The sequence below is a fragment of the Somniosus microcephalus genome, chromosome 5 (assembly GCF_052327205.1).
Source record: "Somniosus microcephalus isolate GS21.2 chromosome 5, FLI_Smic_1.0, whole genome shotgun sequence".
Classification (NCBI taxonomy): domain Eukaryota; kingdom Metazoa; phylum Chordata; class Chondrichthyes; order Squaliformes; family Somniosidae; genus Somniosus; species Somniosus microcephalus.
Window position 1 is genome coordinate 298,781,246 of NC_140991.1, and position 17,278 is coordinate 298,798,523.

General features: G+C 41.1%; 1 protein-coding gene across 7 annotated transcripts in view; it reads left to right on the plus strand.

Moving 5' to 3' along the window:
• Positions 1–406: 406 nt before the first annotated feature.
• Positions 407–17,278, plus strand: part of LOC147117853 (serine/threonine-protein kinase PRP4 homolog) — a 52,810-nt gene continuing 35,938 nt past the window's right edge. For all 7 annotated transcript variants that reach the window (XR_015078543.1, XR_015078547.1, XR_015078546.1 and 4 more), the window contains exons 1-3: positions 407–577; positions 12,046–13,284; positions 15,771–15,941. Coding sequence is in view for 1 of the 7 variants with exons in the window: in XM_085989225.1 (XP_085845351.1) it covers positions 477–577; positions 12,046–13,284; positions 15,771–15,941 (1,511 nt within the window). In the remaining 6 variants the exon portion in view is untranslated. The remainder of the gene's footprint in view (positions 578–12,045; positions 13,285–15,770; positions 15,942–17,278) is intronic.

Here is a 17,278-nt window from a genome sequence, read left to right on the forward strand (position 1 = left end):
GACACACAATCTAAGTATTAATACAAAAGCAAAATACTGTGGCTGTTGGAAACACTCAGCAGACCAGGCAGCATCTGTGGAGAAAGTAACAGAATTAACGCTTCGTAAGAACTGTTTTTACCTATTCAGTTGTCTTTCCTCTTTACAGTTGGTGACATACCTCTATATATATTCTACCAATTTCTGTTTTTATTTCAGATTTCTAGTTTCTTTTGATTTGATTGTTTTGCACATAAAATATGGCAGATTCTAAATTAACCTCTAACAGGGAGAGAGAGACAGAGATAGCAGTCAACAGGTTTGGCCACTCAATGGCCCCTGCAGCCCCAGTTCTGCCTCGGCGCATGCGCGCTGGGTTGGGTGACCGAGCGCGGTTGCATTGTGGGATGGTGGAGGAGGTGGTGCGCGGCTGCATTGTGGGATACTGGAGGAGGAGGTGCGCGGGTGCATTGTGGGGAAGTGGCAGAGCGGAGCTGATGGCGAGAGACGGCCCCGGCGAAATGGCGGATGTTCACAAGCCGGAGGAAGAGGCGGACTGGAGCAAGAACGAGCGGCTGACGGCCGGCGTGGGGGAAGAGTAAGAGAGCCGTCCGCGCTCCGGGTGTCGACGCAGAATAGAATTGATTTTTATTTTAACGATTGATTAAATAAACCTACCGTTAAACCTCGTGTGTGTGTGAGAGAGAGTGTGTGTGAGAGCCGGTAGGCGGGTGGCCGCGCTGCTTGTGGTTTAAATAATAACGTGGGGCCTGCGCCACACGGGCCGCTCTCCCCCGCGGGCGCGGCTACCGCCTGTCTTTTCCACGGTTCGGCCGGTTTCTCGGGCGCAAAGAAGTTGCCGCCCGGCCGCTCTGAAAGTCACACTATGCCGCTGGCGCTTTTGAGCGAAGCGGCTGTTGGGCCTCACTCAGCATGTGAGTAACAGAGGCCAAGCTGGTTTGGAGGGGGAGGGAGCAGGTTTTCTCTTCACTCATCCCCTCCACGATCCCGTATTATTCCCCCCTTTCCTTCCCATCCCATTAATTTCTCCCTGTATGCTGGTTGGTTGTATTTGGTTTGGAGAAGGTGAAGAGAGAGCTCTATTTTCACTCATTTCCTTCCCGATCCCATATTATTGCCCCCTCGCTTCCCATTAATTTCTCTCTATGCTGGTTTGTTGTACAGTATTTGATTTGGCGAGGAGAAGATGAAGGAATAGGTATCTTTTCACTCATCATCTCGATCCCATATTATCCCCCCCATCCCTTCCCATTATTTTCTCCCTCTATGCTAAATTCATTATCCTTCCCCCTCCACAGACGCTGCCTGACCTGCTGGGTGTTTATACAGTATTTTATTGCTTTTATTTCATTATCCTTCCTGTTGATTTATTCATCCTGCAATTTCCCCCTTCCCATTCTAAATTAATTATCCTTGCTGTTGATTATTTTATCCTACTTTGTGATTATCTCTTGTGTGTTTCCTGCTTGACAGTTCAATTTTTTTTGTTTAAAGTAACCTGCATGTGTCTATTCACTATTTGACCAACGAATCTGTTTAATGGACTAATTATAGATTGTAGAGTTATAACTGGAGTATATAAATTATTTTTCTAAAATTGGTTCTTTCTAAATATATCGAAATACTGACTCTGGAACAATAATCCACATAAGTCAACAAAAAGAACTTGTATTTAAATGTTGCCATATTGCATCCTTGGGATGTCCCAAAGTACTTTAAAGCAATGGATTATTTTTGAAGTGTAGTCACTGCAATTAGTACACAAACACGGTTGCTAGTTTCAGCACAGACAGCAAGTGAATGAATGACCAGATAATCTGGGGGTTTTTTTGGTGGTGTTAGTTGAAGAACAATTATTGGCTAGAATACTGGAACAATTTCTGACTTTTCAAGCAGTGTTACGGGATCTTTTCTGTCAACTGGAAGAGGCAGGCAGGGTCTCGGTTTAATGTCTCATCTGAAAGGTGGCACCTCCAGCAATATAGCATTCTCTCCCTTGTGTTCAACTTATGTTATTTTCAAGTGCATAGTGAAGTTCATAAACTTCTGACTTGGGCAAGAATGCTACAAATGGAGCCAAGCTGACATTTTAGTATATTTTACTAGTCTGGCAAGCAGATCTGTCAATTCCCAAATTCCACTACGAAAATAAATTCAGCTTTGTATCTTTCTTTCAAGTTCAATTTTTTTCCAGTATGTTTGTAAACATCACTCTGTGCTTAGTCAGACCATGGCAATTTAGAAATAGTTTGAATGTAGAAATAACTTCCACAAGTGGAAGCTCCTGTCGTTTTGACTCTGCTTTTTAAAACCCATTCTGCACATTTTTGAAGCCCAAAATTGCTAGAAACAGCCATTGTAATGAATGGAAGATTCAATATTTTTTTTAATGTGATTTTTAGATTTGCTGTCCACTTTTATTTTTTAACTTGCTGGTAACGTATCCAGGGATCTAAAGTTGTGTAAATGCATATTTCTATTTCCTCAGAGGTAGTGAGTAATCTTTTGAAAGTAAGACAGTCTGTTACAATTCATGACTGAACTAAGATTTGATGGAATATTCATTCATCTAACAACAGAGGGTTGTGAGTTTTAAAGATTATTGGTATACAAGATTGTGCCCGAGAGTTATGGGTCTTCAACATTTGAGGAGGAGAAGCTTGTAATTCACTGGTGAGATGTCGGTTACTTTGAGTATGAATTAGTATTTCACTGGTCACCGCACCTAATATTTGGCAGCTTTGCATGTTTGCAAATTTGTTCATAAAGATCTCAAGATAGTTACTGACGAGAAGGGTATTTGGCCCATCTTAAATCGTCCATCCAGATTGAAGTAATATTCTAGGTTAACTTTTTCTGTACCCGTAACACTCTTGTATACCTCTTAATCTCCTTTCCAGACTATAAGACCCTTCTCTCGTCTTTCCTCATAACACTGGAGATCTGTCTTGCAGCTTTTTGCCCTGCATCAAGCACTTGAATGCGCCTCTTTTTTGGTGACCAGAGCTGGATGCAATAGTCAAGGTGCGGTCTCACTAGAACATTGTAAACTTTGATCACTCCTTGTATTGTACAGTTTTGGCATTGTGGTTGAACATCCTATTGGCTTTGTTTGCTGCTCTGCATTAGACAGACATGTTTGGCATTGAGCCTACAAAGACTCTCTGGTCTGGTTGGGCTTCAGGCATAGGTATTTCAACACCATGCATGGAATATGTGTATTATATATTTTTTTTCTTCTTCTGTGCAGTACAATATTTGCATTGAGTTTCATCTGCCATTGCTCTGCCCACCTTCATATTTTATACTATTAATTCTGTTGTGTCTGAACTGCCTCTTCCAATTCCACTGCCTTTCCTAGTTTGGTATCGTCTGCAAATTTGACCACTTTGCATTGAGTACACGAATCCAGGTCATTGATGTAAATTTGAAAATGTTCTGGTCCCAGCATTGAGCCATGAGGCAGCCCAGTCAGCACTTTCCCTCTTGCTCCCCACCATCCTTCCTCTTTTCCTCCGTTTACCCCTTCTCCCCACTCTGACATAACTTCTCTAACAAGTACTGATTCCTGCCCTTGAACCATATTATCCATTCTTGGGGTTAGCCCAGAATCCCCACAACTTTATGTTTAACGAATACACTTTTGTGTGTAACTGTCAAAAGCCTTTTGGAATTCAAGACAGACCACATCATAGGGCTTAGCACAGTCCACCTGGGATGTCGTTCCTCAAAGAAGTTGTGGTTGAGCAGTCACAATGTTCCCTTTCTGAATCCATGTTGACTGCTGATACTGAGTTCAGTGTTGTACAGATGATCCTCAAATTTACACCTGATAATTGAGTCCATTATTTTACACGGAGTGCAAGCAAGGCTCAATAGGCCTGTCGTCGCCTGTGTGTTTTTTGCACCCTTTTGGATTATAGGCACCACATTAGCCTGTTTCCAATCTTCTGGCACCACCTTTATGTCCACTGCCTCCCACATAATGATTGCTTCACAAAACTCCTAGTCCCTCTCGGCACTCCTGGATAAATACCATCTGTTCCAAGGATTTACTTGTTTTGAGTCCAATTAGCTTGCCTAGGACTTCCATTTCATTTATAGCAAGCTCATTGATTTTATTTGGAGCTGTTTGCTGGGTACCCACGAAATCTTGGTGACAACGAATTTGAGGTATTTTCACTTTTGGAAAAAGAAAGAAAAGACTTTGCATTTATACAGCGCCTTCCATGACCACTGGATGTCCCAAAGCGCTTTACAGCCAACGAAGTATTTTTGACGTGTTGTCACCGTTGTAATGTAGGAAGCGCGGCAGCCAATTTGATAATGACCAGATAATCTGTTTTAGTGATGTTGATTGAGGGATAAATATTGGCCAGGACACCGGGGAGAACTCCACTGCTTCTCTTCAAAATAGTGCCACGGGATCTTTTACGCCCACCTGAGAGGGCAGACAGGGCCTCGGTTTAACGTCTCATCCGAAAGACGGCACCTCCGACAGTGCAGCACTCCCTCAGTATTGCACTGGAGTGTCGACCTAGATTTTTGTGCTCAAGTCTCTTGTCTCGAGTGGGAATTGAATCCACAACCTTCTGACTCGGCTGAGCGTGCTACCCACTGAGCCATGACTGACTCTGGTGTGTCAGAAAACTCATGAATTTGCGATCTTTGAACTTTGGGTCTTTCATATCTGCAAAGGAGCTACTTGATTTTCTCATATCTCGAAATAGATCCGAATCAATTTACATTACTTTGGAAGGTGGTTTGTTTTGGTGAATTTTTAAGCAGTATTTATAAATAAAAACAGCATATGATTTTAGAATTTCATAATTCATGGAGCAAATTTTGGTGGGGTCTACAAATATCTAATGTCAACATTTATTAAAAATGTTACCCCCATTTTAATCTATCCTCTGAAGCTGATGGGAGTTCATGAGCTTGGCCTAATTCAATCAGCACTGGAGACAAGTCCATTTCTGATCTCTCTTTTCTCTAGTCTGCAAATGTAACATCTATATGATACTAGCAGTAGGGATGCTACATTGCTGAATTAAAGTTACATTGTGGAAATTTTGAAACTTGAAGCATTTCTCTTCCTGTTTGATTCCTATTTGTTGAGATAGAGCAAAAACAAAGGGGAGGTGGTGTGATAGGCTTGCAACTTGCTTTCCCAGGCACTGGAGTCAGAGTACACACATTGCAATCCTTGTTTTTATGTTTCTTGTGCATATTATGGATCATGGAGTGCTTGTTACTTGTTTTTATATGGTAATATGCGTTGATTGTTACAGTAACTTAGCTACTGATTGTATGTTGTTGGATGACTTTCGGGAGGTGGGGGGTGGGAACCGAGATAGGGTCTCTTTCGTAATCAATAAGAATGTTGAATTCTTGTGTGAAATCTTCTCTTGCTTATAAAACAAATGCAGTACTTTCAACTTTCAAACACAATGTAGAAAGTTACAGGAAGCTTGGGTTATTTTTTTTTTAAAGGAAATTAATACAGTAGTTTTATTTGCAACATAGAATAGGTTGAGTGGTAGAGCACTTAAGAAAATGGTTGGGCCCCCCAAGCGAGGATGCTTGTAGATTATGATGATGCTGACGGTGGGCGATGCAAGTAACCTTTTTTGCTAACACTATCAGATCTACCTTAAATGGTAGTTGCATCCCTGTTTCTTACTATACAGGAAAAGTTCTGATATCCGGCACCGACAGGACCAGCGTGTTGCCGATGTATCAAAAGTGCCGGACATGCAAAGTCAACGTTGAAGCATACGGAGATGAAAATCTCCGTATTTGACAACAAACACTGTTGCTCAGCAACAGCTCGTAAACACTCGGCCCGTACCTTGAAGCGTCTCTGAAGCTGTTGCTAAGCTACAAAGACGCTTTCCAGAGCCTGCCTGTTAAAAGAATGCTAGGAGAAGAAAAAAAAACTAACCAAAACGGCTGCTGATTTCTGCCGTTAGTGCAAAGTTTCCGGCCATACAACCTCCGGATAAATCAAAGTTTCCTGTAGTACCAAGTAGTGCACTTGGATAACATCATAAATAACTGCACAATACTGTAATGGAAACATTTTTAAACAAATGCTGGCTGCCAGGAAAAGATCTTGGTATATTGGGCCGTTTTCATATTGATTAATCAGTTAAATTTGGAAGTGGCAAATTTTAGAAAGTGTTTTTTTATTTCTCCTCCATCCCTCACATGGCTTTGCTTATAAACACAGCCATGTAGAATCTCAAAGGAGGTACAGAAAGTGGGGTAAAATGTCTCTGTTGCTCAGGTACTTATCTGCATTCAACAAAGGTTTTACTCCAAACAATTTTAAAACTGCTCACCTTAAGGTTTTTTTAATCCAAATTAATGGGCAGTCAATGTAGGCGATGCACTTCATTTAAATCATCCATTCATAAGTGTATCTGGGTTTCAAAATTAAACATTACACTTAATTGTTCTTTAGCATATTTCCCTAATGCTGATACAATATGTTAAACAAATATTGTTTAATAATATACAGTATATATGTGCATAAATATCTTCTAATACAAGTAAAGTAGCAGTGTACTGATGAATATCACTGTTACAAAGTCTGAATTTTCCTTAACGTCTTAAATGTATTTCTGGTTATAAGATCATAAGACAAGTCAATGATGATAAAAGACCATTCCTGCATTGAACTCATTAGTCCAGTATTGTAACTTTCCTCTTAGCATCCAACTGTATTGTGAACATTCTCCATGTTTATGATGACTCTGCCTGGCAAGTTTATCGCTCTGAGTAAGAAGTGCTTCTGATGTGTTTCTTTTCAACAATTTAGATGAGTCCTGTGGCCCTACTTCCCTAGATTACTTTGAAGTCATGTTCTGGGGTTACCATAGCTACCCATTTAATATTTGTGCTTTTATGAGGTTGTTCCTCCTCCCAAACAGCTTCTCTAATCTTTCCTCATAGCTTATCCCCATCACACTTGGAATCAGTCTTGCTATTCTGCTCTGCATCTTTTTCCAAAGCATATATACAATATTTGTGGAAAAGTGACCAGAACTGAACACAACAGTCCCAAGTCTTGTGTGACAAGTACATTGTAAAGACATTGCATAGACTTGAACTCTGCTGTTCTAGATATATGTTAGAGCATTCTGTTCACTATTTTAGTTCCTTTGCCATATTATCTAGACATTGAAAGTTACTTCTTTACTCTTGCCATGTGACTTTCTATATGTACTTTGGCACTGGTGTCTATAATGGCAGGTGAGCAGCTCTCCCACAATCAAGGCACTCTAATATAAAGAAGGTAGACTGCAGACTACACCCAGGGCCCAATTTTCTGTGGAAGTGCGGAAAGCAACTGCTTCTATTGGTCTTCCAGCATGGGACTAGAGAGAGACGGGAGGAGTAAAAAAAACAGTTGTGCTTGGGGGTTGTGGGTCTTCACTTGAGCTCTACTCTGGCGACATCTCAATGCCAAAGTAAAATTGTCTTTAAATTCTCCTTGTGTTTCATTCATTGTACATTTGTGAAGCACATTTTCTTTTCAAAATACAATCTCCACCACTTATAGTAAACGTATTGGTGCTACCGCAATGTGTTCACTATATGTTTTGGGATGGTTTACGTGATCAAAAAGTTCTGACCCTAAGTAAACCTTGAAATGGACAAAAAATAAATCCTTTGCCAACCTGTGCATAGTGAACAAATACCAAAAAAAGAGTATTATAAAAAGCTGGCTGAATTAACAGTACCTGAACTGCTTGGTTGGGTTATTGTCATGTAAGTTACTAAGAAGTGCACTGTAATAAGATGCAATCTACTTCCTGAACATCTGTTTCTGCCCGAAATAGCCAGCACGCTGTAAGTGACAACTTTGTAATCAATAATGGAAATTGGTTGCTGATATTTTCCTGATTTAAATGTGGACAGTTTTAAGTGGTGGTGACTGCTTGAAATTTAACCTTGATGAAATGTAATCTGTTTACCCAGTTTATTTGAATCCTTCTACACTACAAATTACATTTGCTGTAAGCATCAATACTCCTGCCACAAAATATATGCATGCTAATTTTTTCTACCATACACTAAACTGAGCTTTTGATGGGTGGCTAACTATAACTGACTTTGAGAATGACTTCTGTTTATGCTTGTTTCGCTTGACCCACTTTGGATTAGCAATGCAGTTGAAGGAGACTTTTTTTAAAGACCTGGTGCAGGTTTAAACCAGGTGTAGGTTTTAAGGTCAATTTTGTATTCCAGAATAATGCACTAAGTCAACATGCAGCTGGTTCTGGGAAAACCAGATCTTTGGGTACTGCTGGTAGGCATGAGAAAGAAGTCAGGCATCACCAGCATTATAAAAACTTTGTCAGAATTAGATTGCATTGCCAAAATACTAATGGATCTTTTTCAGTGATGTCATATAGTAGATAAGAGCTTGCTCCTGGTTCTAGCATGCATCTTTTTGATTGCTATGACATTCGATACACATGATGTTAAATAAGGGAACAAAAACATTTTTGGCTTTACCAAATACTTCCATAGAATCTTGCAGCAGAGAAGGAGGCCATTTAGCCCATCGTGCTTGTGCTGGCCCTTTGTTGGTTTTTATTGCCTCTCCTCATTCCTCTTCCCAAAATGCATCACAGATTTGGACAAAAGCCGCCATTTCTGCTGGTAAGTATCTTCTGTTAGGTGGTTGCCCTTCACTGCAGTTACTCAGTCCTCCTTTCCACAACCCGGCCCTGGAATGGTCTTGGTTGTCCAGATGCTCCAAACATGTATCCTGCAATAACTAGAAATAGTTATAGCTAAAATCTTCAGACCCCATTTCCATTTGAACGACCCCAACTGCCCCATCCTACACGGCCGTGACCGTCCCACCCAACGCTTGTCAACCTCTTTCCTGTCCCACTCATTCCTTCAACCACTGACCCCGTGGATTCTGCCAGCAGATTAACAGTCACCATGTCTCCATTACTGTCCACCGTTAAACTTTCCCTCCATGTAAACTCTCCTACCCGTATTCACCGTTCCTTGTATCCCTCACCATTCACTTCCCCACTTCCTTCTGCATCTGCCCCATGGAAAAACACTTCCCCCAAGTCACTTACAATGGCTCTTTCAAACTCCCAACTGTCTAGCCTTTGGCTCTCCATTCGCTGTGATACTTGAGCCACTGACATGCTCATTCACACCCTCGCCTCCATCTGTAATGTTTCCCCCAGTAAAACCCTTACACTCTCCCACCCTGATTGTTCCCCTTGGTATGGCCCCTATCTAGGCTCCTTTAAGTCAAGATGTCCAGATTTGAATATTTATGGTGCAGAACTGTTTTAGCCATTCATTGCCAGATCTGGCTGGACCAGATCAAGCTCTCCTGCCAAAACTGCTCACTACTCCAGGATCATCCTGGAATGCAATGAAAACCCCAGCTTATTTTCTTCGCCCTCACCTCAACAAGTGAGAGGAGCTCATGGACTTTTTTGTCACTAAGATTGAGACCATCTGTTCAGTTGCCTCTGCCGCTTCGCTCCCTTCCACTAGCCCACCAAGCCATGCTTACCCCCTGCCCTAGCTTTGACTTGCATCTTTCTCTAGTTTCTCTCGTCTCCACCTCATGCCCTCTCCGATCTCATCTTGCCCATGAGACCCACCTCTTGCTCTCTCAACCCTATTCCCACCAAACCGTTGACCACCCAAGTTGCCTGGGTGAGTAATATGTAGCCTGTTGGGGGGGTCTCGCCTAGCTTTGCTTGACACCGCTTCAAGCCTTGGATCAGGAACTTAATAGAATTTACAGCACAGATGGAAGCCATCCATCCCATTGTTTGTGCTGGGGCTATTTCTTCAGCTGGACCTGTAATAACATTTCCACATTTTTTTCAATCTTTCATAACTATGGTATCATTCTAGTGAATCTTTACTCTCGAGGTCTTTTAATAGCCCTCCTATAATGGAATACAACACTTGAACTGTGGCCTAACTGAATTGCTTTGTGCAAATTCAGCATCACTTCCTTGCTTTTTATTCAGTATCAGTATGTGTTGCACTCACAATCCCATTGATTTTTTTTGACCAGCAGTACCACCTTTAAAGATCTGCACCACTGTTCCGCTCCAGCACACCTGTAATACATAATCATAATGGCACAGAAGGAGGCCATTCGGCCCATCGAGTCCGTGGCGGCTCTCTGTAGAGCAATCCAGTCAGTCCCATTCCCCCACTCTATCCTCGTAGCCTTGCAGGTTTATTTCCCTCAAGTGCCTATCCAGTCTCCCCATGAAAACATTGAGTGTCTCCTCTTCCCCTATTCCGTCGAAAGCAAATTACAGGTCGTCACCACTCGCTGCGTAAAAAAGTTTTTTCTCGCATCTCTTCCCCCCAATATCTCTTGCCCAAAACCTTAAATCTGTGTCCCCTAGTCCTTGTACCATCAACTAGTGGGAACAGCCTTTCCCCGTCTCGCCTGTCCAAACCCGTCATAATCTTGTACACCTCTATCAAATCACCCCTCAAAACCTATAGTTCCGTATTGAAAAGAAGATAGCAGTGAAATGATATCAGTGATGGAGGGTTCTCCCTTCAGAACAAAAAGGTTGAAACCTTTTTGATGGATAACCTAATTCTGGAAGGTGTTGGGAGGAATGCAGAGAAAATATGGTGTACAACTTAGATAATGTTTGAGTCAACATTTAGCAATTGCCTGTTAACCATATCCAGATGTCAAATTAGACATCAGTTAATGTTGATCATCCCTGTTCCAAGCTGGTTAGTACTGTAGCGTAAGCCTACTTAAAGTTAGTTCCATTTCTTAAGTGTTATTTTTCTCCATATTAAAAGCGGCAAACTCGAGCCTTGTGTTCCAAAGTTTTGTTGTTCTAAGTCACATCTTTAATTTAAAAACTGAATGTTTGCAGTGCACAGACAGAACTTACAACAATAGAAAATTGCTGCAGTCATGTGCGAAATAAATGCAGCTTTTGCCCAGGGTTCCTAAGTTGAAGAGCGTCACAGTTGCTGTTTCTGTGCATTTTGCTGAGTTCAAAAAATATTACATTGCAACAGTGTCCTGATTATTTCACTTCCTGTGCAAGCGTTGGAATGTTTTTTTTCTTGTACTATGTCAATGTGGGAATGTTTTTAACTTTATGTAGAAAAATCTACAGGGTTTCCTACCTGAGGTTTAGTTTGTCCTCCTTTTTTTTTCAAAAAAGAGGAAAATTACCTTTTTTTTTTAATGCCTGCTATCATGAAATTTTCGATTTTATTTCTAGTTCAAAAAACTCCACGGCAAAATATTTTCTGTTTCATATATTTTATTTTTTAATGAATTAAATGTTGTCAAATTGAACCAGGAACTGCAAGAAAAATGAAGTCAACAGTATATAAGTATAATGCTATCTCATCCAGAATAAAGTGCCATAAAATATGCTATAGAAATGTCAATGTAATTTCATTGCCACCTTTCTTTGCAGCTTAGTACACAAGAACATAAAGACAAAACACCTGTATCTTTTTGGCGGCGACGGGTGGGTGGGGGAGGGGAAGGAAGGTGCTCTGACTGCTTCTAAACCCAGCTCCCCTATGTTCACTGACCCAAGCAGAGGAATTGGATTCAAAGCTACCACCCTTTATTATGCTGTGTACACAGTGCAGCGTTCGACATGATTGTAGGCAAAAACTGTCCATTCTCAGTTGCTGGCTAACGTGGTAGAGAATTGTAGCTAAAGATTGGTTATTTTTGAGCCAATTCCATACCCCAAGGGGGTCTGCAAGGTCGTCATATTTTTGTCTTTCTAGGCCAGGCATAGCCAGCGTTGCAAGCAGAATATCTTGAATTTTGTACTCTACTTTTCTCTGTCTTCATTGGGTTACTTACAGGAAAGTGGTCCCTGGGATGTCACTATTTGGAGGGGTTCCCCATACAGAAAAAAAATTAAATTGCAATGAATACTTAGTTTTGAAAGTGAGCTCCATTTATGTGTTTTTTTGTTGTAAACATTTTTCTCGTTGTTACTTATTTTGAACTTTTTTTTAATTTTGCAGTCAGGAAGCTGCAGATTCATCTGAAAAAAGTGGAAATGAAGAGAATGGGGAAGTGTCGGATGAAAATCGAGATCCCAATACAGCTCCAAATACAGCTCCAGGCAAATCCACTAAACACAAGAAAAAGAAACACAAGCATCGGAGTAAACACAAGAAGCATAAGCACTCTTTAGAAGATGACAAGGACCGAAAGCATAAACACAAACACAAGCATAAAAAGCATAAAAGGAAAGAGAGTGAAGGCTTTGAGAAGGATGATGATCACTCAATAAAAAGACCCAAGTTTGATGATTATGCTCTTCTGGAGGACTTGGAGAAACAGAGGGCTATGATAAAAGCTGAATTGGACAGTGAACTAATGGAAGGGAAGGTTCAATCCGGCATGGGCTTAATTCTACAGGGTTATGTGTCTGACTCTGAGGAAGAGGGGGAAATCCATGAGAAGACTCACAACGGTGAAAGAGTTGCATCCAGTCGTGATGTTTCTGAAATGTTACCCGTTCGGGACAGCAAAGCTAAACGGGAACCTATAGAATCTAAGCCTGTTTCAAGGAGGCGAAGTAAAAGCAGATCAAAAGACAGGACTAAACATACTAAATCTGAGAAAAAGAAAAGTAGGGTGAGTTCAGAACACAAAAAAGATAAAGAAAAAACGAGAAGTAAATCGCATGAGCGGAAGCGATCAAAAAGTCCTGTCAAAAGCAGCAAGTCTGGAGAAAAACCAAAGTCTCCGACGTCGACTAAAAGACGATCTCAAGAAAAGAATAAAAAATCAACTCCCACAGAAGATGGGACCAGGTCAAAGGATCGAAAGAATATAACTAATGAAAGCAAAGCGAGGGAGCGAAATAAAAAATCTAAATCGCCCACAGTGAAAAGGAGTAAGTCGGGAGACAGAAGCCAGAGATCTAAATCCAAAGAGCGCGAGAAGCGACCTAGAAAATCTGAAATGGAAAAAGAAAAAAAATCTGTTAAGTCTCCATCAAAAGATGTTCCTTCTGGAAAGGAGAATCGATCGCCGCTGAGGAAACCTGCACTTTCCCCTAAAAGGAGAAGCCTATCTCCGAAACAACATCGAGAAAAGTCATCCAAACACAGCCGATCACCTATTATTAATGATCGCGCGCCTAAACCGAGTCAGTCTCCCTTGCGGAATAAGTCCCCACCCAGACGAGCTAAAAGTAGATCTATAGAACGAAGACGGAGAGAGAATGAACGAACAAGAGCTTTATCTCCAAGGTAATACGGCATCCTTATTTAAAATTTATTGTGTTGTACAGCAATTATCGAAGAATAATGCCACTGATAGCATTACTAGCGTGTGCCACGAAAGAAGCTTTTCTTTGACTGCCGAACCTTTTAATTTGTGCATTTTCATCATCACAATATAATGCCTGTAACTCTCTTCATTGCCTCATTAACAACTGGGAGTTGAGTGAGGCATTGGCTGATTTTTGTATCCCTTGACTATAGTCTACACTTTCTGATGCTGCAGAACCAATTTGAGGTCACTCTCTGGATTCTCTGGTACCAATGATGGTCTACACGGAGACCTCATAACAATAGTGTTTTAACCTACTCCAAATGGCCTGATGCATCCAAAGGAGACTGAGTATCCATTTAATAGGCACAACTGCAGGAGGTATGCATAGTCTTTAAGGTACTGCTGAAACAACACAATCAACATCAGAGTTAGAATCTCTGATGTCTCAAACATCCAGATAAACTGGACAACTGTTCTTTAAGAGCAGAATAATGTTTCAAACTTTAGACTGCATTCTCTAACCAAAAGCCCAGCCAGAGTTGCACACGCACACAGGAATGACACACATGGAGCTGAACATTTGGGACACTGTTGTGTCAAACTAGTGGTACAGTCTACAGCATTGAGTACCCTAAAATGATCAGAGGCCCTTTGGTGGGCAAGTGTTGCAATTTGCAGGTAGTTGGGCAAAAGTCCCGAGCAGTGCATAGTTGCTGGATACAGTTGGCAAAGGGACCAGTCCTATGAAGATACAACATTGATGGACAGGAAAAGACCAGCTGGTCCGTCAAGCCTGTCCCACATGATGGCTGGAGCATCATGACTAAACACTTCCTCTTCTCTTTCTCCTCTCTCTTTTCCCCCCCCCCCCCCCCCCCCCCCCCCAGCCATGTAAGTTCCTGTAAAAGGCAAAAAGAAACAGGGCCAATAAGGGGGAAATTGCTCTCTGACCCCCCCACCCCCTCAGGTGATCAAAACCAGCCCAGTAGATCATGTAGACTAAGTGTTACCTATAAAGACACTTACCTTGTATATGATGCAGTCTCTGCCACAGTCAAGAACCGGTTCCGTTCCCTCGTGAAGGCATGCAGACACAGTAGCTGGCAGTGTATTCCAGAGGCACACTACTCTAGGAAAAGAAGAATAGCCCAACATTGTCTATACCTACTCTTCCTTAGTTTAAACTCATGTCCCCTGGTCCTCCTCAGTCTATTAAGCTGAAATAATCTATCAGTAGGCATGCTAGCTAGCCCTTTAATTACTTTATAAACCTCTATCGGGTCACCTCTAAGTCTATACTGCTCTAAAGTAAATAGACTACAGTCCTTGAGCCTGCCTGAGTAGTTGAGGTTCTTTAAGCTAGGAATCATTCTTGTAGCTATCTTCTGGACCTCTTCCAAGGCCACTATCACCCACCATGTGGGGGCGAACTAAATCTGGGCACAGTACTCCAGATGCAGTCTAACCAGCAATCTGTATAGTATCAAAATTGTGTCCTTTGATTTACACTGATTCTATTAATACATCCCAATGCTCTGTTATCTTTAGCTAGTTTCTCTACATTAGTCATGAACCTTCAGTGATCTGTGTACAATAACACCTAGATCTTTTCTCTGTCCAACTCTTTCAGCGTTGTTCCCTGCATATGATACATGTATTCTGTGTTGGGGCCGAACAACATGCATGACACTACATTTATCTAAATTCAACACCAATTGCCACTGTGTGGCCCACTCCCCCAGCGCATTTAAATCTCTCTGAAAATACACCAAGCTTATGCCTCCGATACCCTGACAGGTTCCCCCTCCCTGAGTTGAATCAGGAAAAGATGGTACCTGCTGACAGAATATGGTCATGTGGAAGTTTACTTTCTGTTAGTGTTGCTTTTTCACTAGCCATTAGAATTTAAATTATCTGTCGCACTTCTCACCCCAGCAGATAGCTCTGCAAGGGGAGTGGACTCCTTATGTAGATGTTTTCAGCGTACAGTAACGCTGTGCTATGCTAAATTAGGATGGAAGAATATGCAACTCCTTTTCTGAAGGAGTTCCCTATTCATACCATGCAAATCAGTATTCATCTGTTGCATTGTGTAGTGATAAAAAATGGTGGTGTGTTATACTGTGCTTTTTGTGGGAACTCTAGAAAGGGGAAGCCAAGTCTTTTTAACTGCAAGTGTAAATTCCACTGTCCAGGGCCTGGCTTTGTAAAATCCATTGGACTTTAATATGATTCCTGTTAACATGATAGAGCTAGAATCCACTCTACCATTATAACTTGCTGGAGCATTCATATCGCTTGCTAGAGGCCTCGAGTGATAAATCCCGTATTCTATGTGCAATGCCGAAAGATTGTTTAATTGTGGTGTTGGAACCTCCTGAAGAAAAATGTGTGTTGCTATTTTTAATGGTTTTTTCCCCGCATTTGTTACTGAAGTATTGCCTGTGTTTGTCAACTTTAGAACCAGGTCTCGAGACGAGCCATTGAATAGGCTAGACCGATCCAGAGATGTAAGCACCTCTCGGTGGTCTCCAGCACGGAGAAGAGCCAGCAGATCTCCTATCCGGAGGAGATCTCGTTCGCTCCTCAGACGAAGTCGTTCTCCAAGGAGGAGAAGCCGATCTAGAAGGAGGTAAATATTACATTTTTTTCTGAAAATTGTTAACTGTTTTCGGTTAAATTGTAATTAGGAAAACATTTAACGTGGGAGAACAAGATTCAGCAACATAGGAATGTTGGGGTTTTTGAGTTAATTTCTTTCTCTCTTTCCCCCTTGATCAAAATCTTAAAATCATTTTTTAATCATCAATGCTGAAAAGAACTGAAATGCTTCATCTGATATTTGTTTGTATTCTTATAAGCTTTCAATTCTGTGTGAGTGATCAGAATAAAAGCTTGGTTGATCAGAAGTGTTGAGTATTCAACTCAAAAACCGAATTCCGGTTCTATTCTGACTCTACTTCATGACTGTCCTTGTTCCTCCAGGGGTATAGTGAGGGGATGCTTTAGATTTCCTATTTTCATCAAAGATTTTTTTAAAAACTTTTTTTGAACCTCTTGTTACTCTGATGCACAATGAGGAAATGGGGTATGGGACAGTTTTCTGAACACATTGTACCTAAAACTAATACAAATTCCCCAACCCCATCTGAAACTGGTTACCTTCCTTACCCTGGGTGCTGAGGCAAGTTGCAACAGGCCAATTGCTAAAATGGCATCATGGAATTTTACATGTGGAGGCACTTTCACCAGCTCTCTGAAAGTGTTATCCACTTAGTTCCATATACCTTTTTAAATATTTCTTCAAAAAATAATGGCTTAATTTCCTTTTAAAAGTTACTACTGCTTCCAACACTGTTTCTGGTGGAGCATTCCATGTCCTAACAACTCTCTGCGTATTTAATAACTTCTAACCTCTCCATTGTGCTCTTTTGGTGATAAGTTTATTCTCCAGTTACTAATTTGCCATCAGTGGAAATAGTTATACCCTTTTTACCTTATCAAAGCTCTTTATCATTTTGAACACTGCTATCAGATCACCTCTTAACTTTAATTTCTCTAGTCTCTCCTAACTAAAGCCTGGTATAATCTTAATTATCTCGAATATTTTCTGTACCTTTCCACAACCATGACAGCTTTCCTAAAGTAGGGCACCCAAACTGAACAAATGGTTCTAACTGTGGTCTAACCACAGATTTGTATTGGTTTAGCATTGCTTCTGCTTTTTACTCTGTGTCCCTATTTATAAAACCTAGGATCCCATATGATTTTTAATAGAAGCTTTATCAACTTGTCCTCTCTCAAGATTTGTACATCTGAACCCCTAAATCACTTTCTTCCTCTGAAGTTTTACAATTGTTTCTCTTTCCTGTCCTTATTTCTACCAAAATATACCACTTCACAATTCTCTGCATTAAATTTCATCTGCCGTCTATCTGTCCAATTTATTAACTTGCACATGTCCTTAAG